General features: G+C 42.6%; 2 protein-coding genes and 1 long non-coding RNA gene across 3 annotated transcripts; 1 reads left to right on the forward strand and 2 right to left on the reverse strand.

Moving 5' to 3' along the window:
• Positions 1 to 120: 120 nt before the first annotated feature.
• LOC106574319 (tubulin beta-4B chain) lies at positions 121 to 4,158 on the reverse strand. Its single transcript, XM_014150158.2, has 4 exons — positions 3,911 to 4,158; positions 3,487 to 3,595; positions 1,435 to 1,545; positions 121 to 1,323 (listed from the first exon to the last, which is right to left on the reverse strand). Exons 1-4 carry the CDS (start codon positions 3,965 to 3,967, stop codon positions 263 to 265), a joined length of 1,338 nt encoding a protein of 445 aa, XP_014005633.1. The 5' UTR covers positions 3,968 to 4,158; the 3' UTR covers positions 121 to 262.
• A 2,856-nt stretch (positions 4,159 to 7,014) lies between these two features.
• Positions 7,015 to 8,880, reverse strand: LOC123727762 (putative malate dehydrogenase 1B). The gene is made up of 2 exons (XM_045696805.1): positions 8,290 to 8,880; positions 7,015 to 8,075 (listed from the first exon to the last, which is right to left on the reverse strand). Exons 1-2 carry the CDS (start codon positions 8,687 to 8,689, stop codon positions 7,930 to 7,932), a joined length of 546 nt encoding a protein of 181 aa, XP_045552761.1. The 5' UTR covers positions 8,690 to 8,880; the 3' UTR covers positions 7,015 to 7,929.
• A 9,961-nt stretch (positions 8,881 to 18,841) lies between these two features.
• On the forward strand, positions 18,842 to 25,847 carry LOC106574317 (uncharacterized). Its single transcript, XR_006759796.1, has 3 exons — positions 18,842 to 18,948; positions 24,232 to 24,346; positions 24,752 to 25,847. It is a non-coding gene; the product is annotated as an uncharacterized lncRNA (long non-coding RNA).
• Positions 25,848 to 26,831: the final 984 nt, after the last annotated feature.

Here is a 26,831-nt window from a genome sequence, read left to right on the forward strand (position 1 = left end):
TATAAAGGCACTTAACAAGAACTGCATTGTAAAGAAAGGTACCTATTTTCAAATTTCTCTTGTTTTTCAGAAAATGCTCATCAGTTTGATCTTTTACATCTACAAAGGAACACAAACAAGTTCAGAAAATGCTGATAAGATTTATTGCAATTACAACAGGTTAAACACTGACAGCAGCTCTTTGTGCAGTGAAAGAATAAAAGAACAAACTGAAACAAGGGATGGAATGCAGTTAATTGATTTTAAAATCCCTTTTATCCGTCTAACCAATATCCTCTTCTCCCTCCTCTTCAAACTCGCCCTCCTCCTCGGCGGTGGCATCCTGGTACTGCTGGTACTCAGACACCAGGTCGTTCATGTTGCTCTCGGCCTCGGTGAACTCCATCTCGTCCATGCCCTCTCCGGTGTACCAGTGCAGGAAGGCCTTGCGGCGGAACATGGCTGTGAACTGCTCAGAGATGCGCTTAAACAGCTCCTGGATGGCCGTGCTGTTGCCGATGAAGGTAGCGGACATTTTGAGGCCGCGGGGCGGGATGTCGCAGACTGCAGTCTTGACATTGTTGGGGATCCATTCGACGAAGTAGCTGCTGTTCTTGTTCTGCACGTTCAGCATCTGCTCGTCCACCTCCTTCATGGACATGCGGCCACGGAAAATGGCGGCCACAGTGAGGTAGCGGCCGTGGCGGGGGTCGCAGGCGGCCATCATGTTCTTGGCATCGAACATCTGCTGGGTGAGTTCGGGCACCGTCAGCGCTCTGTACTGCTGGCTACCTCTGCTGGTGAGGGGGGCAAAGCCTGGCATGAAGAAATGCAGGCGGGGGAACGGGACCATGTTGACAGCTAGCTTACGTAGGTCGGCGTTGAGCTGGCCGGGGAAGCGCAGGCAGGTGGTGACACCACTCATAGTGGCTGACACCAGGTGGTTGAGGTCCCCGTAAGTGGGAGTCGTCAGCTTCAGAGTGCGAAAGCAGATGTCATACAAGGCCTCGTTGTCAATGCAATAAGTCTCGTCAGTGTTCTCTACTAGCTGATGCACAGACAGGGTGGCATTGTAGGGCTCCACCACGGTGTCTGAGACTTTAGGGGAGGGCACCACACTGAAGGTGTTCATGATGCGGTCAGGGTATTCCTCACGGATCTTGCTAATCAACAGGGTACCCATACCAGAGCCCGTGCCACCTCCAAGGGAGTGGGTGAGCTGGAAACCCTGAAGACAGTCGCAGCTCTCGGCTTCCTTTCTCACCACATCCAGGACAGAGTCTACCAACTCTGCTCCCTCAGTGTAATGGCCCTTTGCCCAGTTGTTACCTGCACCACTCTGTCCTTTTAAACAAACAAAAAGTAACGCAATGAGATGGAGGCTAAGTGTATTACTATGGTAGAATCGACTATGACAAGGTGAAATGAATTTGCAATTTCAAAGCATTTGCTCACCAAAGACAAAGTTGTCCGGTCTGAATATTTGGCCAAATGGTCCAGAGCGGACAGAGTCCATTGTGCCAGGCTCCAGATCAACTAGAATGGCACGAGGAACATACTTGCCACCTGAAATAAATGAACAATCAGATTATGGGTCAGTAATTTGTGACAGATTTATGCAAATATTGTAAAATCCGCATTAAGAAAATATGCGCATTTTCCCACCAGTGGTGTTTCCACCAAACTGAATTGTTGCGGATAGAAATCAGTGTGATAACGTAGCGCACAAACATTGTACTTTTTCCCTTAAATGTTCATATACCCCCCCCAAAAAATCTAAAGTTCAATGTGTTTCCATCGCAAACTGTTGCATTAAATAGCAAATGTTCCTACTCTGGTCTTGGCACATGCACTCAAGCCAACAGCTTGCAGAAACAGTGCGGGTAGGCTAGTCTACATGAGATTTATTATGGATAAGAGTGAGAATATTTGTATTTGTCAAAAAGCAGTCAAGCATCAAGTCACCAGAATTAGACCCTCTATTTATTGGAAAGGAGCATCAAGATCTCATCTGTAGCCTAATAAATGGCATTGTTTCTCTGAGTCGGAGACCACACCATGTTGCGTGATTCCAAGTTTACTTCGATATGATGGTTGTTATATCAATATTTACGCATAGATTTCTGCATTTCCACCACCAATTTATTTTACCAACACAAAAAGATCCCACCAAGTCTAGCGTATTTTGTTGTCGACATTTGGAATGTTTACCGACATTCTGTTTCCATCAGGCCTGTCATGACATGTACTTTACTTGCATAAAAAGGTTGGATGGAAACCTGGTTACGGTCTTTGCAGACTACGATTTTAGCCGTCTTATGCCACTATTATTTCCGTCCTAGACAAAATGTCCACATTGTAGGCAAATTCTCAGGTCGTAAACGATTGTCTGACGTCTTGGCTCGTTAAGTGTGACTGGGTCTAGGTCTGGCAATTTAAGTACCGCTTCGTGCGGTCATAGGCTCTGACAAAATTCTAGCAGTGTCTGAATTTTTGGGCCTTTATCGTGTAGTGTGGCTGGTGTTATGAGCTGATCCTGGTGACTGACCAATAGGAACACGGTTGGCACCGAGTATGCACACAATAATACGATTAATATGAGTAAAATTTAAACATTCAGCCTACATGCTGTGCAAGAACGATTTTCCTAATCTTTTTTTACCTGAAATCAGGCCTATTTTATTCTGAGTTTGAACATAAAAAGTTTTCACATAAACCTTATAAGATGCATACCTTGTTTTTCTGAACTCACTTCACTGGCACATAAACAGAGAAGCTTGAGCTGCTGGCACATTCCCAGATCAAAATATCAAATACAATGCTGCAGCTGACTGCAAGCCAATTTCAGAATGTGACTACAGAACAGAAGCAAATCCTACAACCTGGACAGGTTGATGTCAATATTTTAATTTGATAATCACAATGTATATCTTAAAAGACAAGGCCTTTAGTTAAAGAGAACACAGCATACTTTTTTTTTTTAACTTGACACTACTACAAGCGCAAATACACTTTTAAAATCACTTCAACTAGCTGCTTTCAATTTGTATATACATTGTAATGGAACAAGCAGGGAGCAGGTCTCGAACCCCCGACCTTTTAGCCCGCTATTGACTATGCCGCATAAGCATGCTCGAGCATGCAGAGTCGATATCGGCGCTTATAAACCCAGGGTCGTTACACTAATCCCTTCTTTCAAAGAGCGCGTCCTCGCGCTAGCTTACGTCCTATATGAACGCGCTCACCGGCCAAGCACGCGCACTGTCGTGGATGCAAGGTCCGATCACTTTTGACACCAATGTAATGAAACAGCAGGGAGCAGGTCTCGAACCCTCGACCTTCTAGCCCGAAGTCCAGCACGCGATCGACTGTGCCGTAAAAGCATGCTCGAGCGGCAGAGTCGATATCCGCGCCTATAAACCCTGGGTCGTTACAATATATATAAAAACATTTCACAATGTAGTTAATTACCGCTATGTACATAGAGGATCCTTTAAAGTTAGTTACCTGTTGCCTCATTATAGTACACGTTGATTCTCTCAAGCTGCAGATCGCTATCTCCATGGTAAGTGCCTGTTGGGTCTATTCCATGTTCGTCACTGATAACCTCCCAAAACTGCAAAAGTATGTTGGAATGGTTAGTGGCATGTGGGCATGTGGGCGGGTAAACGTTTCTCATAGCGTTATAGCTAGCAAGCTAAAGTTAGGCGCTAGCCGAGCAGCCATCGAAAGTTGACCGAATTTTACTCTTCGTATAAACTACACATTTCAGATAGCTAACGTTAGCTTTGGTTAACTAACAAATCCCAAATACTTTAGTTTGGATTTACCGTATGAGCATGCTAGCGACACAAAGTTAGCTAGCTAACGTTAGTTACTTTGAAAAATTCAACTGCGTTTGCAATACATTTTCATTAATAAATTCCCTTACCTTGGCACCGATCTGATTTCCACATTGACCGGCCTGCAGATGAACAATCTCCCTCATGTTAAAATCGAGTTTCCGAGTAAATTAATCAAGATCACTTGTAAACATCTGACTCTTTTAATCTTTACTACGCGCCTTTTTGTAAGCGTCTGTCTAGCGAGCCGTTGAGAGAGCGCGAGGGAAAAGAAAGCTTCAGAGCACGTGAGGAATTTGTCTTCGCATGCATTTCATTGGCTAAATCAACATTACATCATTATCATACACATGAAAAAAATGCTTGGGTGTGAGCAATGATGTGTGTGTGAACTCAACAAAAAATAAATCTCTCACTGTCAACTGCGTTTATTTTAAGCAAACGTAACATGTGTAAATATTAAAAGTTGTTGCCAGTGATGTCTGAGACCTGCCTTACAACAGGCCTAAAAGCCCTCAGTCCAGCCTCTCTCAGCCTATTGCGGACAGTCTGAACACTGATGGAGGGATTGTGCGTTCCTGGTGTAACTCGGGCAGTTGTTGTTGCCATCCTGTACCTGTCCCGCAGGTCTGATGTTCGGATGTACCAATCCTGTGCAGGTGTTGTTAAACTTGGTCTGGCACTGCGAGGACGATCAGCTGGTCATCCTGTCTCCCTGTAGCCTGTCTTAGGCGTCTCACAGTATGGACATTGCAATTTCTTGCCCTGGCCACATCTGCAGTCCTCATGCCTCCTTGCAGCGTGCCTAAGGCACGTTCACACAGATTAGCAGGGACCCTGAGTATCTTTCTTTTGGTGTTTTTCAGTCAGTAGAAAGGGCTCTTTAGTGCTGTAAGTTTTCATAACTGTGACCTTAATTGCCTACCGTCTGTCTTAATGACCGTTCCACAGGTGCATGTTCATTGATTGTTTCTGGTTCATTGAACAAGCATGGGAAACAGTGTTTAAACCCTTTACAATAAAGATCTGTGAAGTTATTTGGATTTTTACGAATTATCTTTTGAAAGACAGGGTCCTGAAAAAGGGCTGTTTCTTTTTTTGCTGCGTTTATGTGTGTGTGTGTGTGTGTGTGTGTGTGTGTGTGTTATTGCATGCAGTGTTTATCTATGGACCATGATATAAAAATAGTTACATAATGTAACCATTAGTAGTGTGTGTGAAGCCATTCCTTTTTGACCCCAATGTGAAATGGCTGCTTCACCAGAAAACTCAGCCCCTTGTGCAAGGCACTATTCCACTGCTCAAGGGGCACTGCTCTGCTCCTGACACTTTGCTGCTTATAGCCTCTTGTGTGTTTGGGGGTTGGGAATTAAATAAAAGACAGCCCACTTACATATCCTTTATTGCTGATGCTATATATTGGACATTGAGGCTTTGAAGCCACCGGTCGGCCATATTGGCACTCCCCAGTAGGCACAGTCCTCCACAGGAATGAATGGAATTCTACAGTATTTCAATTAAATGTTAAGGACTAAATTACTTATTTACCGCTTAGTATTTGTTGTGGGCACAGTAACATTAGTACTCTCCCTCCCCCCCAAAAATGTAGTTATTTTTGTATTATGTTTAGTGCAAATACTTTTAAATTATGCATTAAGGTGTCTGTAAATGCAAGATTTTTGCGCTGTGGCTTCAATACAGCACCCCCCATTTTGAGTCAACTCAAATATGCAAACGCTTGTGGTGAGTTGCAGGTCTAACATATGGCGTGCATTTCCTCAGCGGAAGTCTGTCTGACAGGGGTCCAAGTGTAGTTGCACTGCCTGAGCTAAAAAAATTAAAATAAAGGCTTTGTCTAAATACATCTCAAGGTGTTGTACATGGGCAAGCTAAGACACTCTTGTCTAAAATTAATGATTTCTAGTTGGTTCGAAGCAGTTGGAGGGTGTCAGTGTGAACAAATGGTGAACTGTCTTGCCAAGTGCTATGTTACAGTACTGACATGAACACTTGGCAAGCAGAGCCTCTTGAAAACGAGACATGCAACTCTGCAAACATTCCTCACTAGAACCTTGGTGTTCCAGCCTTTGCCCTTTTAGGTCTGATGTGGACGATTTGGGATTCACACCCCACCAGTTACATAAGGCTTACAGACATGGAATATGAGAATGGCATGAACTATGTAAAAATTACTTCATAGCTCAAACAATGAGTTGAAGGGGAAGGATGCAGTGGGGAAGAAGGATACAGTGGGGAAAGGGGCAACCGGAAGTCCAGTGATGATGAAACATTCAACCTTGAATAACTTTAATATGCAAATAAATGTCATGTCTTTATCAAAAAAGTATAAAGAGCATTGTTTATTTTGAACAAACATATTACAACTCCGACAGGAAGCGCTTCAGAAAGTAGTGTAAATTCATGCAATCTTTCTCCTTGGGATAGTATAAACACAAAAGGAACATTACTTTGCAATTAAAAGTTCATGAAAAAAAATCTATTTATCCAAAGGAATGAGGGCAATGCAGTACAGATGTTTCCCCTACTATTAGTAAAGATTTGGTATCTCTCTCCTCCCCCCCATACACACACTTACCTCTGTGCCTCCCTCCTAAAAATATTTGGGATTTAATTGGATTCAATTGAAATATTAAAGGCCCTGGAAAATAATCTAAAAACATTGGCACAGAAGCATACTAAGTTATGAGACACCATGTGATTGCTGTGTCTGTGTCCTAGTTACTATACTCACCTCCCTGAGTTGGTCTGCGGCAATCTGCAGTTTGGCCCTCTTATCACCAATCACATCAGACAACATGGACCATCTACCATCCTGGAAGCTCACTGGCATTGAGAATACTACACCAGCTGGGAGGTTGTACTGTCCTGCAGAGAAGCCAAGAGAAGACAGATATCAGGGCCTTTATAAAGTGTCTTAGAGAAGGAGTGCCGATCTAGGATCAGTTTAACCTTTTAGATCATAATAAATTAAGAGGGCGGGACCTGATCCTAAATCAGCACTCGTACTCAGACACTATGAATACAGGCTATAGGCTTCATAGGCAGCACTTATTTAGTATGCTTACTTACTTTCTTGTGTTCTTATTTATTGTATGTTTTTGTTATACCTTGTTATTTTTAGTATTATGTTTGTTATTGATTACTGCATTGTTGGGTTAAGAGTTTGCAAGAAAGGAATTTCACTCTACTTGTGCACGTGACATTGAAACTTATCCTGAAACACATTATATAAAATGCTGATACAACATATAAAATTACTACATACCCTGGTCCCAGATCTTTAGGTGCTGTAATAGCCAAATCCTATGGCTGTTGTCAATGCTAATGTTACAGCACAAACAGATCTAGGATCAGGCTTAATGATGCAGTCTTTCTATAGCTAAGTCATGTCAATGACTAAAGGAGTTGGTATGTCTGCACAAACAGATCTGGGACCAGACTAGTATTATTCCCTCCTACCTGCAACTGTCACTATGTTGACTTTTAACCCTACCTGTGCTGAGTATGCAAAAGGAGAGGACCTCCTTAGCAGAAGAGTTGCAGTTCCAGGCCTTTAGAACTGCAATGATCCCATTAGTGGCTGATATGGCTGTAGCCCTCTGGGACTTGGAGGCTACTGTGGCACATTTGGAACTGACCAAATTCAGGAAGTCAGACTGTAGCCATTTCCTTTGAGGAAAAAAAAGGTATTCGAAGTTTGGGTGTACTATGTGTGTGTTAGAACTAGAGCATTGATGACAGGGAGGTATATTATCAAAACTTAGTGCAGTGGTATTTTACGGTAGTTGAATATAGGTATGAAATAGCACGGGTGAAGACAGCTTGTCTATCGAAACGTTGGACATACAATTTTTGCATCTGAGCTCCTAGAGTGTGCGGCTCTCCTTTATTTTTGTTAATTAAATAGCACAGGAACAGTAGCTTCGTCCCAGATCTGACTGTGCTGTCTTGCCAAATCCTAAGGACATTTTGGCATGACAACGACCATAGGAGTTGGCAATACAGCACAAACAGATCTGGACTAGAGGAACAGTACAGACTCATTGATAAACATAATTTGGCAATAATGTATTGGCAAACAGTTAAATTACCTGTCATATATAATCTCTAGGACTGGTTGAGAAAAGTCTGATGGTCCCCAGATGGCCTCTTCGTATTGGAAAACCGTCGCACTCTGCAGGTCAACATGGGAACTGCCGCTGATGTTGCCCCAAACGATGACCTCTGTCACATCTGACAAATTATAAAGAAGAATCACATGAATGTTTGAGGTTTTATTTCCAATTTAAGGTGAATGTTTATCAGTTTTATAGATGTAATGGTAATGAAAAAAATGAAGGAAAAAAAGTTGATTTGAGGAAAGTTTCACTTGGAATGTTGAATGCACTGACTAAGTCGCTCTGTATGAGAGCAAAATTTATGTAAATGTACAATTTTTATTTGTTACCTGCAGTCTTCACAGACAGTTTCTGTGCAATGTGGGCTTTGGCCTCGTACTCCAGTTGAGTTGCCATGCCCACAAAGCGTCTGCTGTCAACCGAGGGAGAACTCTCTAGCAAAAGGGAGCACTTCAGGTTAACCAAGGAGTCCCCAGCCACAATCACCGCCACGTTCATGTGCACCCTTTCGTCGATGAGGCTCCCATACTGTTGGGAACGTTCCGACACCTTTCTCACCTTAAAAATAATATGTTCATTTAGCAGACATTTGTATCCAAAGCAACTTAAAGAACTGTCAACACTGACAGTCAGAGACACATGTTCAGCGTATGTGGAGTGGATGATACAAGAATCCAACCCACAACCCTGGTGTTGCTTGCACCGTGCTCTAACTAACCCACGAGCCATTCAAACTACAAACCTTGCCTTCTTCCTCGTCCTCCCCTCCACCCTCTCTGTCCTCAGGCCAACTGTCATCCAGGAGGATGATGAGGTGTGCTTGTTGGAAGACCTGGTGCAGCTCTGTGTAGACGGTGACTTTATGGAGCTGTGGGAGGGCCAGGTCCTCTGCCTATGACTTCTGTACAAGACAAACATATTTGAGCCAAACATTTTCTATATTTTTACTTCATATTTTCAATGGCAATAGAAATGTCACTTTACTTCCTGAATTGACTCAATTGAAATGGAATTGATCCCAGCCCTGCCTCACATTGAGACGCAGCTAGCTACCCTACGTACCTGCTGATCCATATGTGCAGTGGCTTGATGAGGCTCTGATGGTACACCTCCTCCTTCATGCACAGCTCCTGTGTCAGCAGGTTCTTTGTTGCAATCTTCATCAGTTGAACCTGTCGCCGGCTGGAGCGAGGGAACCTGACAGACCAGCTGAGGCAGGGGAGCCTGGCAATCCGGCTGAAGCATGAGAGCCCGACGAGCCGGTGGAAGCAGGGGAGCCTGGCGATCTGATGAAGGCATGAGAGCCTGTAACGGCTCCCGGACCCGACGTCATTCCCACCCCCCAAAAAAATCATATATATATTTTTTAATAAACACTCCCTGATGCTTCCCTTAGGTGAGGCGTCATTCTATAACGATGTGCTCTGAAAGTCTGGAAGTAAATTCAGGGAGTGAGTGTTTTAATAAAATAAACAGAACATAATACAAAACAAGAAACACTAACAGCACACAGACAAGAAACAGAAACAATGACGCCTGGGGAAGGAACCAAAGGGAGTGACATATATAGGGAAGGTAATCAGGGAGGTGATGGAGTCCAGGTAAGTCTGATGACGCGATGGTGATGTGTGTGCCATAACGAGCAGCCTGGTGACCTAGAGGCTGGAGAGGGAGCGCACGTGACAGTGGGGGTGAATGTTTGATGATTAACGACTCATGGTGTAATTGTAACAACATACAAGAGCTCAAGTCGAGCACCTGACCTAGAATTGCTCACAATCAAATGCCAACCATATTATCTCCAAAGAGAACTCTCCTCAGTTATCGTCACAGCTGTGTATATACCCCCCGCAAGCTGATACCAAGACTGCCATCAAGGAACTTCACTGGACTTTATGCAAACTGGAAACCATATCTTGAGGCTGCATTTATTGTAGCTTGGGATTTTAACAAAACTAATCTGAGAACAAGGATAGAACTACATTCTATCAGCATATCGATTGCAGTACACGAGTGAGTAACATACTCGACCACTGCTATTCTAACTTCCACAATGCACACAAGGCCCTCCCCACCCTCCTTTTGGCAAATCTGACCATGACTCCATCTTGTTGCTCCCCTCCTATAGGCAGAAACCAAAACAGAAAACGCCCGTGCTTAGGTCTATCCAACACTTGTCTGACCAATCGGAATCCATGCTTCAATATTGCTTCGATCACGTGGACTGGGATATGTTCCCGGGTAGCCTCAGACAACAATATTGACGTATACGCTGATTCGGTGAGCTAGTTTATAAGGAAGTGTATAGGAGATGTTGTACCCACTGTGACTATTAAAACCTTTCCTAACCAGAAACCGTGGATTGATGGCAGCATTCGCGCAAACTGAAAGCACGTACCACTGCATTTAATCATGGCAAGGTGACTGGAAACATGGCTGAATACAAACAGTGTTGTTATTCCCTCCGTAAGGCAATCAAAAAAGCAAAGCGTCAGTATGGAGACAAAGTGGAGTTGCAATTCAACGGCTCAAACACAAGACATGTGGCAGGGTCTGCAGACAATTATGGATTACAAAAAGAAAACCAGCCCCGTCGCGGACATCGACATCTTCCTCCCAGTCAAATTAAACAACTTCGTTGCACGCTTTGAGGACAATACAGTGCCACCGACATGGCCCGCTACCAAAGACTGTGGGCTCTCCTTCTCCGTAGCCGACTTGAGTAAAACATTTAAACGTGTTAACTCTCGCAAGGCTGCCAGCCCAGGGGGCATCCCTAGCCGCATCCTCAGAGCATGCGCAGACCAGCTGGCTGGTGTGTTTACGGACATATTCAATCAATCCCTATCTGTCTGCTGTCCCCACATGCTTCAAGATGGCCACCATGGTTCCTGTTCCCAAGAAAGCTAAGGTAACTGAACTAAATGACTATCGCCCCATGCTTTGAGAGACTAGTCAAGGATCACATCATTAAGCTTGAGACCCTGCGTGTCGACCCCGCCCTGTGCAACTGGGTCCTGGACTTCCTGACGGGCCGCCCCCAGGTGGTGAAGGTAGGAAACAACATCTCCACTCCGCTGATCCTAAACACTGGGGCCCCACAAGGGTGCGTTCTAAGCCCTCTTCTGTACTCCCTGTTCATCCACGACTGCGTGGCCATGCACACATCCAACTCAATCATCAAATTTGCAGATGACAATACAGGGTGATTTCCAACAACGACGAGACAGCCTACAGGGAGGAGGTGAGGGCCCCTTGTTTTGCAGACTCAGTGTCAGCAAAACAAAAGAGATGATCGTGGACTTCAGGAAACACCAGAGGGAGCACCCCCCTATCCACATCGATGGGACAGCAGTGGAGAAGGTGGAAAGTTTTAAGTTCCTCTGTGTACATATCACCGACAAACTGAAATGATCCACGTGTAACAGTATAGCTTCCGTCCCTCTCCTCGCCTCTACCTGGGCTTGAACCAGGGACCCTCTGCACACATCTACAACTGCCTCCCACGAAGCATCGTTACCCATCGCTCCACAAAAGGCGCGGCCCTTGCAGAGCAAGGGGAACAACTACTTCAAGGTCTCAGAGCGAGTGAGCGACCTCGCTATGCTAGCCATTTCACATCGGTTAATTTTCTTCAGTGATGGGTCGCACCAATGTAACAGTATAGCTTCCGTCCCTCTCCTCGCCCACGGCTGAAGCAGGGACCCTCTGAATATTAAACTGCCTCCCACGAAGCATCGTTACCCATCGCTCCACAAAAGCCGCGGCCCTTGCAGAGCAAGGGGAACAACTACTTCAAGGTCTCAGAGCGAGTGACGTCACCGATTGAAACGCTATTAGCGCACCCCCCGCTAACTAGCTAGCCATTTCACATCGGTTACACACGCACACAGACAGTGTGGTGAAGAAGGCGCAACGATCAATCAATCAAATGTATTTATAAAGCCCCTTTTACATCAGCTGATGTCACAAAGTGCTATACAGAAACCCAGCCTAAAACCCCAAACAGCAAGCAATGCAGATGTAGAAGCACGTGGACTTGATACAGCGCCTCTTCAACCTCGGGAGGCTGAAAAAATGTGTCTTGTCACCGAAAACCCTCACTAACTTTTACAAGTGCACAATTGAGAGCATCCTGTCAGGCTGTATCACTGCTTGGTACGGCAACTGGTACGGCCCACAACCGCAGGGCACTCCAGAGGGTGGTGTGGTCTGCACAAAGCATTACTGGGGGCAAACTTCCCGCCCTCCTGGACACCTACAGCACTCGATGTCATAGGAAGGAAAAAAAGATCATCAAGGACAACAACCACCCGAGCCACTACCTGTTCACCCCACTTCCATCCAGAAGGTGAGGTCAGTACAGATGCATCAAAGCTGGGACAGAGAGATTGAGAAACAGCTTTTATCTCAAGGCCATCAGATTGTTAAACAGCCACCACTAGCACAGAGAGGTGGCTGCCTACCTCATGATGCAGTGTTGCCAACTAATTTTCATGGTAAGTTGCTAGAGGCAGGTTGATTTGTTGCTAAAAGTTGCTAAATGACACTGTGATGTCATTGCGTGATAACGTAAAACTGCGTCATTACGTAGAACACAATAACGTTACTCAAATTGACTGGCAAAAAATATGATTTGACATTTGATCAGGTACAGACTCCCACTCTTTTCTGTACTTCTGGCTGTACATTTTTGATTGAGGCATGTTGATTGATGTTGTAAGTTCTGTTCAAGATCAAACATTCGTGACCAACTAGATTCATTGTGTTTGGCTCTTCGAACCCGTACTACTGCAGCTGCAGTCAGCCAACAATGATTTGCAATTTGCTGAAATTGCTGCTGCCTGTGCACGAGCTGAGCGCTTGCTTGATTATTTCTCCTTTTACTTAGAACCTTTGCGCAAATGTTCAATTAAGCATGTAACTAAATATAATATATCAATGTATACAATCTAAAAAGGTAAATAGAAAACACTTCAACTATAGTTGCAAACAAAATAAATATAGGCCTAAAATATATATTTATTTTGTTTGCAACTATAGTTGAAGTGTTTTCTATTTACCTTTTTAGATTTTATACATTGATATATTATATTTTGTTACATGTTAATTGAACATTTGCACAAAGGTTCTAAATAAAAGGAGAAATAATCAAATATGAGTAAGTACCTTTTATTTGTTGAGTTTAATTCAAAATGTAATAAGAAATAGGCCTTTATATGTGGTCATTTTATATAAACTATTTATTCATTACATTTATATCGTGATGTGTATCGTTATCATGATATGAAATGACCTATATCGGGATATGAGATTTTGGCCATATCGCCCAGCTCTGCTGTGTACTATACTATACTACTGTATACTATTGTATAATTTACCATACTACTGTATACTATACTATAATTGACCATACTACAGTATTCTATACTACACTATATATACTGATACTATACTGCTTACTCCCCTTAGCTACACGATTTCGAGTAATATTACCTATATTCTTATTTGCTATAGCCTATTTCAATTCATGTTATATTTAGAGAATGCAAGAGAACAATGTAGACATTTTTAAGTTTCACCAAAGCAGCGCTAAATGTCCCGTCATAAAATGTTTTAGTTTTTTCTCTTTCCGTAGCGGATGATTTCTCCAGCCGCTCTATTTCATGATCAAACAATTAGCCTACAACTCTGTTCGATTATCTCAGAAAGTTGTAAATTGTTTTTGAATAACCTACAAATATGGTAGGCCTAACATAATATTGAGAGAGGAGAAACAATAGCAAGATGTAAACATTTAATGAGAAATTTGAACAAAACTTAGTTGATCAATGCCAGGGGCGGAAATCCCGGGGGGGGACGGGGGACACACGACCCCCCCCCCATCCTGGGAAAAATATGATTTGTCCCCCCCAATATATCACTGAAACATAACTATGTAATTTAAATAATATTAATAATACGCAATGAAAGCAATTGTGCTGATTATAGACACTTAATAGCGCGCTTTTAAGTTTCAAAAGATTGCGACCCCCCACCCTTTGCCTCATAATGGTTTGATCCACTGCCAGTTCCTTAGTTGGCAAGGTAACAGAGGGGTTGTGTCTACTGTCTGAAAGGCACTCAATGAACGTAACTGACGTAAGGTTAATCCAGTCAATCGCGCACACACACTAGCTGAATATGCAGAGCTAGCGCGCAAATATGAACTATTAAGCTAGCTAGTACCTATTCCATTTATGTGGCCTCGTCAAAGATGGAATCTTTGCTATCGTCAATTTATTCCAAGATCAGCATGCAGATGATGTAAGTTAGTGCTTCAAAGTCCCTGTGATAAGGTTAGCGATAAACTGAAGTCCAAACTGAACAGAACTACATTCTCTTCTACCATTGTCTTAAATATATTTAATGGTCTCGTTGCAAAAGCTAAATTGTCGCAAGGGAACTTTTATTTATTTATTTAATTTCACCTTTATTTAACCCGGGTAGCAAAGATTATAGCAAACACCACTGAAACTGAATTGGTGCTCGCTAGCTTTGCAAATTCAGCTATTGTTGGAAGCCAGCCAATATGAAACAAACTATTAAAATTACAAAAGGTTGCAGCATATGTTGTGTAAATGGTGAACTCATACAGCTGTCAACTCTTGTCATTTTAATCCATTTCACATTTGCTAGCTACCTTTTAGATCGAAGCCCAAATAGAATGATAGAAGGTGATATAAGCCCATCTCCTACTGTAAATAACCTACACACTGTGTGTGTGTGTAGCCAGCCAGGTAGAAAAATGGCAGAAAAATAAAAGACGGACATCAGAGTATTTTTCAGTACACCAAAACGCAAAGTAAGAACCCTAGTAGCCTAATATCTCAGACTAGTTGATAAAATGTTCAAAAGAAAGAAATGAAATTCTAATGGAAATGTTTCACAATGATGTCATTAGGCAGAGCAGGCAACAGATGGCACACAGACAGCAGAGTTGGGGACAGATATGCAGGGACAGACTGGCAGAGAGAGGGAGTCTCAGGTAAGTTTGTTGAGTCTTTGTTTGGCAACATTATGAAAGGTTCTCAATTTTTTTGACTTGTAAAATAGGAACATAATTGGAAAATGCCATGGATACCCCCACTCTCAACTTAAACTGGTGACTGAACTAAGATTTGTTAAAGGCAATGGTATTGCTGTTGTGATTAGTTGTGTAGTTTTGGGTACCGGTAGTTAGGAGTACGGCAAACACCTTATTTCTTTGGTTCCTCAATATACATTTACCATATTACAATGTAGGCTATGTGTTACAGCACTACTTTTGGTGTCCCCCTCAGGAATTGCTCTTGAGAAAATTTCATGTAATTGTCCCCTCCAAAGTTGATATCAGATTTTCGCCCCTGATCAATGCATTATGTAACAGAAATAATGCATGCATGCCAGGTTGTGAAAAAAAAATCCCTCCTTGCCATTGTGAACCAAACTGTCAAAAGTCTAATCCTACTAATTGAAATATCATAAAAGCATTAAGACCAATTAAAGTTATGAAAAGTATTTACCAAATATTCTAATAGTGTTTGTCCTAAAGTTTCTGCTTTTAAATGTGAACAATTATGTAAGTTGGAGTCTATGCTTTTCTCAATCACAACTTTATTTTGAATGACACATTTATATTTCAGACCACAAGAAGTGAAATGAACAGCTAATCAAATGGCTACCCAGACTATTTGCACCCTCCACGCTGCTACTACTCTCTGTTATTATCTATGCATAGCTACTTTAACAACCCTACCTGCATGTACATAATTATCTCAATTACCTCGACACTGGTGCCCTCGCACATTGACACATTGACTCTGTACCGGTACCCCATGTATATAGCCCTGCTATTGTTATTTACTGCTCCTCTTTAATTATTTGTTTTTCTTATCTCTTACTTTTTAAAACTTTTATTTTTTTTAGGTATTTTCTTAAACTGCATCATTGGTTAAGGGCTTGTTAGTAAGCATTTCACTAAGGTCTACTACACCTGTTGTATTCAGCGCATGTGACAAATAAAATTTGATTTGATTTGAATGTGCAACCTACCTTAAACTCTTAGTAGCCTAGGCCTAATAAGAGAGGAGGATTAGGAAAAATGTGAATCAGTTTATAATTATGCAATTTTAAGGACAGCAGAGTTGCTTGCTCTGCAGCCCATGATGTTGACTGTCATTTGCTCTGCAGCCCACTCGTTGACTGTCACTTGCTCCATCTGCACGCTTCAGCACACACAGACATGCCCACCCACCTCTTTCATGCCACAGCTCCACCTGAGAGGAATAGGCTACTAGAAATGATTTAGCTCCACTAAATATATTTTGCCAATGTCGGGATTGATCTCAATGTCGGGATTGGTCTCATCTCTCCCGTAGCATGCGAGCTTGTGCTCGCATCTTTTTTTTATCGTGGGGAGGGGGGCGGTTGGCCAATAGGGGGTGATACCATCGTATAGCACAAGGTTTTAGGAGTGCATAATCATGATGTTGAAAAGGTTGACATCGCCCAACCCTAATACAGTTACATAGATGTATGCAGCATGGGAGCACTGTTTCTGATACACCAGCCTTTGATAAGATTCCCATAGCTTCTAGCACCTAGCATACTGTTAAGTGGTGATATTGATCCCTAAGAGTCTGTGTTTGAAATCGGAAGATTACTCCCCTCCCCTCTAACACTCTTCTCCTCTAACATGTTCTGTCGATTGTAAGTGATTCTCTTCCTGTCAGCGTTTGAGGATCTAGCGTTCTGCCCCACGGCCATGTTGGACGCCTTCGCAGAGAGAGTGACCAAGAACCCGGACGCCCTGGGGCTCAAAGACGTCCTCAGCGTTCTGAAGACCTACTCGTCCCCAAACCACAACCTACAGAACTACAGAGAGCCGTGAGTCTCCACCATAGAATTAGAATGTACCATAGAAATAGAATGACATTGCTGACATTTTTATTTCTATGGTCTCTAACTCGCCATACCATCCCTCCTCCCTCTTCTCTGCATTACCTTAATGTGCGAAGTTAAATAATTGCTATCTGTACTTAGAGGCCTAGACCCTGTTTGAATACCTTAAATGCAGGCTTCCATTGTCCCCACCTTAAGGCACAGTATTTACTGATTCGACTAGGTTGGTGAAAGTTGATGCAGTAGGGTGGAATCTATGTATGTAGGTTTCAAGACTGGGCATTCAACTGAGACTGCTCTTCTCTGTGTCACGGAGGCTCTCCGCACTGCTAAAGCTAACTCTCTCTCCTCTGCTCTCATCCTTCTAGACCTATCTGCTGCCTTTGATACTGTGAACCATCAGATCCTCCTCTCCACCCTCTCCGAGTTGGGCATCTCCGGCGCGGCCCACGCTTGGATTGCGTCCTACCTGACAGGTCGCTCCTACCAGGTGGCGTGGCGAGAATCTGTCTCCGCACCATGCGCTCTCACCACTGGTGTCCCCCAGGGCTCTGTTCTAGGCCCTCTCCTATTCTCGCTATACACCAAGTCACTTGGCTCTGTCATATCCTCACATGGTCTCTCCTATCATTGCTATGCAGACGACACACAATTAATCTTCTCCTTTCCCCCCTTCTGATAACCAGGCGGCGAATCGCATCTCTGCATGTCTGCCAGACATATCAGTGTGGATGACGGATCACCACCTCAAGCTGAACCTCGGCAAGACAGAGCTGCTCTTCCTCCCGGGGAAGGACTGCCCGTTCCATGATCTCGCCATCACGGTTGACAACTCCCTTGTGTCCTCCTCCCAGAGTGCTAAGAACCTTGGCGTGATCCTGGACAACACCCTGTCGTTCTCCACTAACATCAAGGCGGTGACCCGATCCTGTAGGTTCATGCTCTACAACATTCGCAGAGTACGACCCTGCCTCACACAGGAAGCGGCGCAGGTCCTAATCCAGGCACTTGTCATCTCCCGTCTGGATTACTGCAACTCGCTGTTGGCTGGGCTCCCTGCCTGTGCCATTAAACCCCTACAACTCATCCAGAACGCCGCAGCCCGTCTGGTGTTCAACCTTCCCAAGTTCTCTCACGTCACCCCGCTCCTCCGCTCTCTCCACTGGCTTCCAGTTGAAGCACGCATCCGTGCTGATTGCTTACGGAGCTGTGAAGGGAACGGCACCTCCATACCTTCAGGCTCTGATCAGGCCCTACACCCAAACAAGGGCACTGCGTTCATCCACCTCTGGCCTGCTGGCCCCCCTACCTCTGAGGAAGCACAGTTCCCGCTCAGCCCAGTCAAAACTGTTCGCTGCTCTGGCACTCCAATGGTGGAACAAGCTCCCTCACGACGCCAGGACAGTGGAGTCAATCACCACCTTCCGGAGACACCTGAAACCCCACCTCTTTAAGGAATACCTAGGATAGGATAAAGTAATCCTTCTAACCCCCCCCTTAAAAGATTTAGATGCACTATTGTAAAGTGGTTGTTCCACTGGATATCATAAGGTGAATGCACCAATTTGTAAGTCGCTCTGGATAAGAGCGTCTGCTAAATGACTATGTAAATGTAAATGTATCTCACTTATTCAATTACTTACAGATCAATAGTTACCGCAAGAAACAGAGGAAGCAAGGCTACATTTTGAAGGAACCTACAGTAATATCTGTGCTTCCTGCTATATAGCACTTTTGCAGTGTGCACAGCTACAGCTGTATTTGTAAATGGAGATGGGTTGTCAATCAATATTCAAAGTAGCCACATAACAGTCGCATAATACAAATGACCACCATATCCCGCTGAATGCAACCTAACTCTATATGTTTCTCTTGACCTGACTGGTTTCTTCCTGGCCATAGGTTCCTGGAGGGCGTGACCCATGTGGTGGTGTCCTATCTGCCCAAGATGGCTGCCTGCGAGCTGCTGAAGGTGGTCTACTGCCTGAGTCTGCTGGGCCACTTCCCCGCCACCCCACTGGAACAGCTGCTGCAGCAGGAGACACTGGAGGAGATCAGTGCCAGAGGTCAGGCACTGTCAGCCTAAATTAAGATACTCATATCTGATTAGATTTTCAAATAATTAGATTTAGAAAAAAATACTTATACATCATTATTAAACATTATTATACATCTATTATACATTATTATAATACAGATATTCTGAATTCGAAATCGAACTGTGAAATGGGTGTAAGCAATATGGCAATATTTCTACCCAGCCAATAAGAAGGCAAGAGGATACGATTACCATCTTACTTAAACCTATCCAACCAGCTGACCCCTTGTCCTCCATGTCCGTATAGGTGGGGGGGCTGCAGAAGGGGATGGGAAAAAAGCTGCAGATAGTGGACCTGTGTCTCAGGCTCTAGGCTCTCCAGACCCTAATGACCTGTCCATTAACCCAGGGCTATCTATGACCCTGCAGAGCATCGCCCAGGAAGGGCTGCTACAGGAGGGTGTGATGGTCGAAGACCTATACTTCATAGGTAAATAGGACCTCACTGTTAGCTTGGTCCCAATGTTTCCTCAAAATTTTTTAGGCACTGAGCAAATTTCAGGTCTGCTGAGCGCAAACTTGAACATTGTGAAAATTCTGTGCAACCAATGGCGCGCGTTTACTGTGACCACAGGCTGTACCCGCTTTAAGTTAGTTTTTAACAGTGGTCAAGTAGACTACTATTTGATCATAATATAGGTCTACCAGAGTTGCCTACCATCAAAATCAAAAACTATGGAGAAAAATGCATCCCAAAATGTTTTAATATAGAAATAGCTGTTCTATCATTCAGCCTACAGTAGCATCCAATGTGTGGTGTTCAATGTAGGCCTACATTCCATGAGACCTTTGGGGAAAAAACATGCAGGGCTTGACATTGACCTGTTTATTCACTTGTCCTTCAGACAAGGAGGTGACTGAATGTTGTTGTTTGATGCAAGAAACCACTTTTCAAAATAAAATGCATTATTATTCCCATACCATTATTACAGAGAATCTGACAAATTATGCTGCCCTTTGCCTGTTGGCTACAACACTGCCCCTTTAAGACAAAAAAAAGCTCTTTACCTCGTTTTTCAAAGATGGCTAGAAATGCACACATTTTGTGCTCTTGTAGGACACAACCACTCCCCCATTGTTGACTAGTGTTAGGTTCTAATTTTTCAGAGTAAATAACTCACGGACATGAGAGAAGCTTAACCTGTTAGGGCTATGGGGCAGCATTTGCACGTCTGGATAAAAAAAATGTACCCGATTTAATCTGGTTACTAATCCTACCCAGTAACTAGAATATGCATATACTTATTATATATGGATAGAAAACACTCTAAAGTTTCTAAAACTGTTTGAATGGTGTCTGTGAGTATAACAGAACTCATTTGGCAGGCAAAACCCTGAGACATTTTCTGACAGGAAGTGGATACCTGATGTGTTGTATTGACTTTAAACCTATCCCATTGAAAAACACAGGGGCTTAGGAATATTTTGGCACTTCCTATTGCTTCCACTAGATGTCACCAGCCTTTACAAAGTGTTTTGAGTCTTCTGGAGGGAGATCTGACCGAACAAGAGCCATGGAACGATGATGTCCCATTAGACACCTGGCGCGCGAGTTCATGTTGGGTACCCTCGTTCCAATACGTTATAAAAGAGTATGCATTCGTCCACCTTGAATATTATTCATGTTCTGGTTAAAAAAGGCCCTAATGATTTATGCTATACAACGTTTGACATGTTTGAACGAACGGAAATATATTTTTTCCCCTCGTTCATGACGAGAAGTCCGGCTGGCTTAGATCATGTGCTAACAAGATGGAGATTTTTGGACATAAATGATGAGCTTTTTTGAACAAAACTACATTCGTTATGGACCTGTGATACCTGGAAGTGACATCTGATGAAGAGAATCAAAGGTAATGGATTTACATAGTATTTTCGATTTTAGATCTCCCCAACATGACGTCTAGTCTGTATCGCAACGCGTATTTTTCTGGGCGCAGTGCTCAGATTATTGCAAAGTGTGATTTCCCAGTAAGGTTATTTTTAAATCTGGCAAGTTGATTGCGTTCAAGAGATGTAAATCTATAATTCTTTAAATGACAATATAATATTTTACCAATGTTTTCTAATTTTAATTATTTAATTTGTGACGCTGACTTGACTGCCGGTTATTGGAGGGAAACGATTTCCTCAACATCAATGCCATAGTAAAACGCTGTTTTTGGATATAAATATGAACTTGATAGAACTAAAAATGCATGCATTGTCTAACATAATGTCCTAGGAGTGTCATCTGATGGAGATTGTAAAAGGTTAGTGCATCATTTTAGCTGGTTTTATGGTTTTGGTGACCCTGTCTTTGACTTGACAAAACATTACACACAACTCTTGTAAATGTACTGTCCTAACATACTCTAAATTTATGCTTTCGCCGTAAAACCTTTTTGAAATCGTAAAACGTGGTTAGATTAAGGAGATGTTTATCTTTCAAATGGTGTAAAATAGTTGTATTTTTGAAAAATTTGAATTTTGACATTTATTTGGATTCAAATTTGCCGCTCTTGAAATGCACCTGCTGTTGATGGAGTGCACCACGGGTGGCACGCTAGCGTCCCACCTAGCCCCAAGAGGTTAACCAAGTGTAATTCTTCCCGAAGGGTCGACACAGCTGTATTCAGACAAAGACATGTTCCCACCACTACAAGTATATATACTCCACTTTAGGCACCCCTCCTTCTCTCCAATCCTTACATCTTATGGTTTGACAGGAAGAGGGTAATAGGATAATAAACCATAATTTCTCCCTTCAGGGGATCTGACCTGACCTCAACCCCTCCTTCGCCTAATCCACAGATGTCCATTCGCTTCCCCTATAGCAATCCTGTGACCTCCCGTCCACCCAACACATTCCAAAGCCATCTGTGTTTTTACAGAGAACCATTAACCTCTGGCATAAAAACCAGTCTCCTTTATATACTATGCTTATGCGTAAATGTTTAAAGTTTACACCGAATCCAACACTAGAAATGAGCTATAACTGGGCTAATAACTCACTAACTAGCAAAGAATATGAACAAATGTGCACAGGTGGCTACATGCAACTTTCGCTTTGATCTCAAAACAAGCTCATCTACTCGCTAACGCTCATGCTGTAAACACAGTCCAGTTCAAAGTGAATGGCACGGATCCGTATATGACAATGGCTATCTGCATATAGGCCTACTGCAGCTCTGATTGGTTTTGTCGCACCGGTTTGTGTAGAGTACGGGTCGTGACTGTCAATGAAATATAATCCTACTCCAATGTGCTTTGCCTACAAGAAAATCTCTTGCACAGTTAGTTTTGCATACTAAGTCTTGCATACCCCCCCCTTGTTTATTTTTACACTGCAGCTACTCACGGATTATTATCTATGAATAGTCACTTTACCCCAACCTACATGTACAAATTACCTCAACTAAACTGTACACCTGCACATTGACTCGGTACCCCTGTATATAGCCTCGTTATTGTGTTACATTTATACAAATGTTTTACTTTAGTCTATTTAGTAAATATTTTCTTTAAATCTATTTCTTGAACTGCGTTTTTGGTTAAGGGCTTGTAAGTAAGCATTTCACAGTAATGCTTACTTACTTACTTGTTGTATTTGGCACATGTGACAAATAACATTTGATTTGATTTGAAAATATTGTGTTCTGGGAGGACAGATCCAAAATTCATACAACCACTGCACATACATTTTTGTTAAGGCAATGAGACTGATACAACAGATCAGACCATTTAGCTTTACATTTTGATAAAGTTTTATTTCTTCATAATATAAGCTCAACAATGCACACATGGCTGTCGGCTACGTGCGAATGTTCCAAAATGCAATTAGCGGGAAAATACCATTCTCAAAAGCGTGTGACAGAAATTAAGAAAAGGGAGATCTAAAGATGCATCAACTAGCATGTGTTACTCATATGACTAAGATTATGCCTTTAGCTGCTGGACAGTATAATAACATTGATTTGAAAACCAATAGAATGTGAGAATAATGCTGGTTTCAATGACATATTAAGTATTTAGGCTATAAAATAATTCCCTCTTTCTATGGTCGTATTTTAGCAAGGCTTCTTTGAAACAAGGTAAGACATGCTTCATAAAATGACATAAAATGTCTCGGTTTTATACAATGAAGTTTATGGTTAAAAAGTTTCAAAACCTCCGCTCAGATGCAAGGTGGGTGATGTGTGGTGCGCAACAGGCACTATCCTTCACTCTCACCGGTCTTGTGACCATTTGATCTGAACGAACCGTGCCTCGAGTAATTCGTCATAATGAAGCTTTAGACGTTAATGTTAATTATCCTTTGTTAGGCCTATATTTGTAAAACATAACTGGCGTTTAGCCTATATTTATATAAGTATCATTAAAGTTTGGCTACATTTTCTGGCGCCTTCCTCATGTCAGCATTGGTTTGGACATGAGGCTGTAGCCACTATGCATGTCACCTACACATTGACATGTAGGCTTTTATTTATATATATGATCAATAGATTTGAAAAGTACAATGTTGGCCTCTGATCCAATTCTGATCGGAGTAATTGTTTGATGTTGTGATTTTTGTGTGATATTTTTTTCCCTTGTCCATTCGGACAATTGAAATCTATATTCTTGGTCTTTGAAAAAATATTTATTTGTTTATTTTTTTTACTTGTCCCTGATGAGGACAAGCATTAATGTCGAGCCCTGTGAAGTGTCATATGGACAGGGTTGTTTTGCACTTTGGGACTATTCCATTGGTCCCAAAATATTAAGTGTGATTTTTTGGGGGGGGACTATTGTTCGTTTGTCTTTATGCACCAAACAAACATTTACATTTACGTTTTAGTCATTTAGCAGACGCTCTTATCCAGAGCGACTTACAGTAGTGAATGCATACATTTCATAATGAAAATTTTTTTCCCGTACTGGTCCGTCGTGGGAATCGAACCCACAACCCTGGCGTTGCAAACACCATGCTCTACCAAGTGAGCCACACGGGACAAAACACTATTCAAGTTTTAGGTTGAGTGCGATGGTACCTGCTTTCTTCACTATTTCATTGATATCATGGCTCTAGGAAAGCTCAGTCAATTGAGCTAAAGTATTTGAAAGAAAACAAATACCATCTGTTAGATTTACAGGAATATATGATTCAGTTAATCTGAATTAGATCTGAGGGTGTAGTCGCTCCCATTCAAACTCATTCAATCACTGTTTCAGTCACATTGTTATCCAAATTAGGATCAAACTATTCTTGTATTCTCTCCCCCTGATGTAGATTTGCAGTATTCTGCGTACCCCCGATCTCTTTCTGTTATGGTAGCTCCCGTCCCCATGGCAACCTGGCTATCAAGATGCGTCATTTGGCGATCCTAGGATACACCCCAGTCGTGGTGAGTCTTGCACCCCAATGTTGTAGCCTAGGCTCTTGTTTTAAGCTCTCGCTAATGTGATTGTGTCTTAACTGTCTCTTGTTTGTCTTTTATTAATAATTAACAAAAAAATGTCCCTCAGATGATAAAGATTGACTTGATATGGTCTTCTGATTAAAACTCTTCCATTTCTTTTCTGAAAATGTGCCATCCTATTTTGATAAGGTGAAATGTGAGCCATGTTTAGCATTCTTATTTATGAGTCTTAACTTTGTGCATTTGAGAGATATTGTAATACACTAAAATAATGTTGCAGAGCCCATCTTGAACCTGACTCGACTTCAAGGCCCCCTACTAGGTACCCCCACTTTTACCCATCCCTCGTTTCTAAATACATTATTTCCCGTCCATCCTCTCCATTGCTAGTTGTCGGAGCACGAGCTGCACAATCTATCCGAGGAGGAGAGAACAGAGCTCCTCAGAACACGGATCTTTCCAGAACAGGAAAGACCTGCTAAAGTCGATCAAATGACAGACTGACGGACATGGAGAGAGGGGGGACATGGCTCATTCAGTCAAGAGAACCTCGGCCTGGTTCTGTGGTCAGTCTGGTCACGATCCGGTCCTGTTTCGGTCCTGTCATTCGTTGCACAGGAACTGCTGGTATACTGAATTGACTACATGAAGACTGTTGTCGAAAATATCTCTGTGTGAGTGTCTGGACTATACAGTTAACTGCATAATGTCTCACTATTTAACTAGAAAGTAAATGGGAACCAACTCCCATTGCTCCTCATATTTGTGAGGGAATCTGTGTTGGAGCGTAAATGTTCCAGTTTAAGTAAGTTAAATCCTGTTGAAGTAACTTTAAAGTTAAGTAACATAACTTTAAACATCTTAATACCTTGCATGGGTTATTCCTAAATAGTCTAAATTCATATCCTCGCCTCCTCTCCTTCATCTGCACTGATCTGAAGGAACTGACCAGCCTAATCAGTGCAGATGAAGGAAAGGAGATGAGGAGAAGAAGCTACTCTAGACTATTGAGACAGAGAGCCATGTTTCTACTGGGTTTGTGTGTCTCGTTTAGAATACGTTGTCACTTGAGATGAATCTGTGGCCTTGCCAAAAGTGAGGCCCAATCCTAAATGGACCCCTAGACCTTACACCCTGTGGAGATTGGATATGATTTGATGGGTTTAAGGAATAACGTGAAACTTCAACCTAGCCTACCAGAGGGCCAGTTGGAATTAATTACCAAATTGCTTCCACCCGTTAAATCCTCCTAGATCTCCTCAAGTGGATAGGATGAGGGTCTAGGGGTTGATTTGGGATTGGGCCTGACATTGTTCAGATTGATGCCATTGAAATGTGTTGAGTCGAGGTGGTTATGCGAACTGATGTTATAATAAAAAATGGCTTATAATCATGACTGTCACTTAAGCTGAAAATAGAATGTCATCCACTATATACAGTACCAGTCAAAAGTTTGGACACCTACTCATTCCAGGCTTTTTCTTTATTTTTAAAATGTTCTACAATGTAGAATAATAGTGAATACATCAAAACTATGAATTAATACATATGGAATCATGTAGTAACCAAAAAAGTGTTAAACAAATCAAAATATATTTTATATTTGAGATTCTTCAAAGTAGCCACCCTTTGCCTTGATGACAGCTTTGCACACTGGCATTCTCTCAACCAGCTTCATGAGGAATGCTTTTCCAACAGTCTTGAAGGAATTCCCACATATGCTGAGTACTTGTTGGCTGCTTTTCCTTCACTCTGCGGTCCAACTCATCCCAAGTCATCTCAATTGGGTTGAGGTCGGATGATTGTGGAGGCCAGGTCATCTGACGCAGCACTCCGTCACTCTCCTTGGTCAAATAGCCCTTACACAGCCTGGAGGTGTGTTTTGGGTCATTGTCCTGTTGAAAAACAAATGATAGTACTACTAAGCGCAAACCAGATGGGATGGCGTATCGCTGCAGAATGCTATGGTAGCCGTGCTGGTTAAGTGTGCCTTGAATTCTAAATAAATCACCAGCAAAGCACCCCAAACCATCACAACTCCTCCATGCTTCATGGTGGGAACCACGCATGCGGAGATGATCCGTTCACTTACTCTGCGTCTCACAAAGACACGGCAGTTGGAACCAAAAATCTCAAATTTGGACTCATCAGACCAAAGGACAGCTTTCCACCAGTCTAATGTCCATTGCTCGAGTTTCTCGGCCCAAGCAAGTCTCTTCTTCTTATTGGTGTCCTTTAGTAGTGTTTTTTTTGCAGCAATTCAACCACGAAGGCCTGATTCATGCAGTCTCCTCTGAACAGTTGATGTTGAGATGTGTCTCTTACTTTGAACTCTGTAAAGCATTTATTTGGGCTGCAATCTTAGGTGCAGTTAACTCTAGTGAACTTATCCTCTGCAGCAGAGGTAACTATGGGTCTTCCTTTCCTGTGGCGGTCCTCATGAGAGGCAGTTTCATCATAGCGCTTGATG

The sequence above is a fragment of the Salmo salar genome, chromosome ssa16 (genome assembly GCF_905237065.1).
Source record: "Salmo salar chromosome ssa16, Ssal_v3.1, whole genome shotgun sequence".
In the NCBI taxonomy this organism is placed as follows: domain Eukaryota; kingdom Metazoa; phylum Chordata; class Actinopteri; order Salmoniformes; family Salmonidae; genus Salmo; species Salmo salar.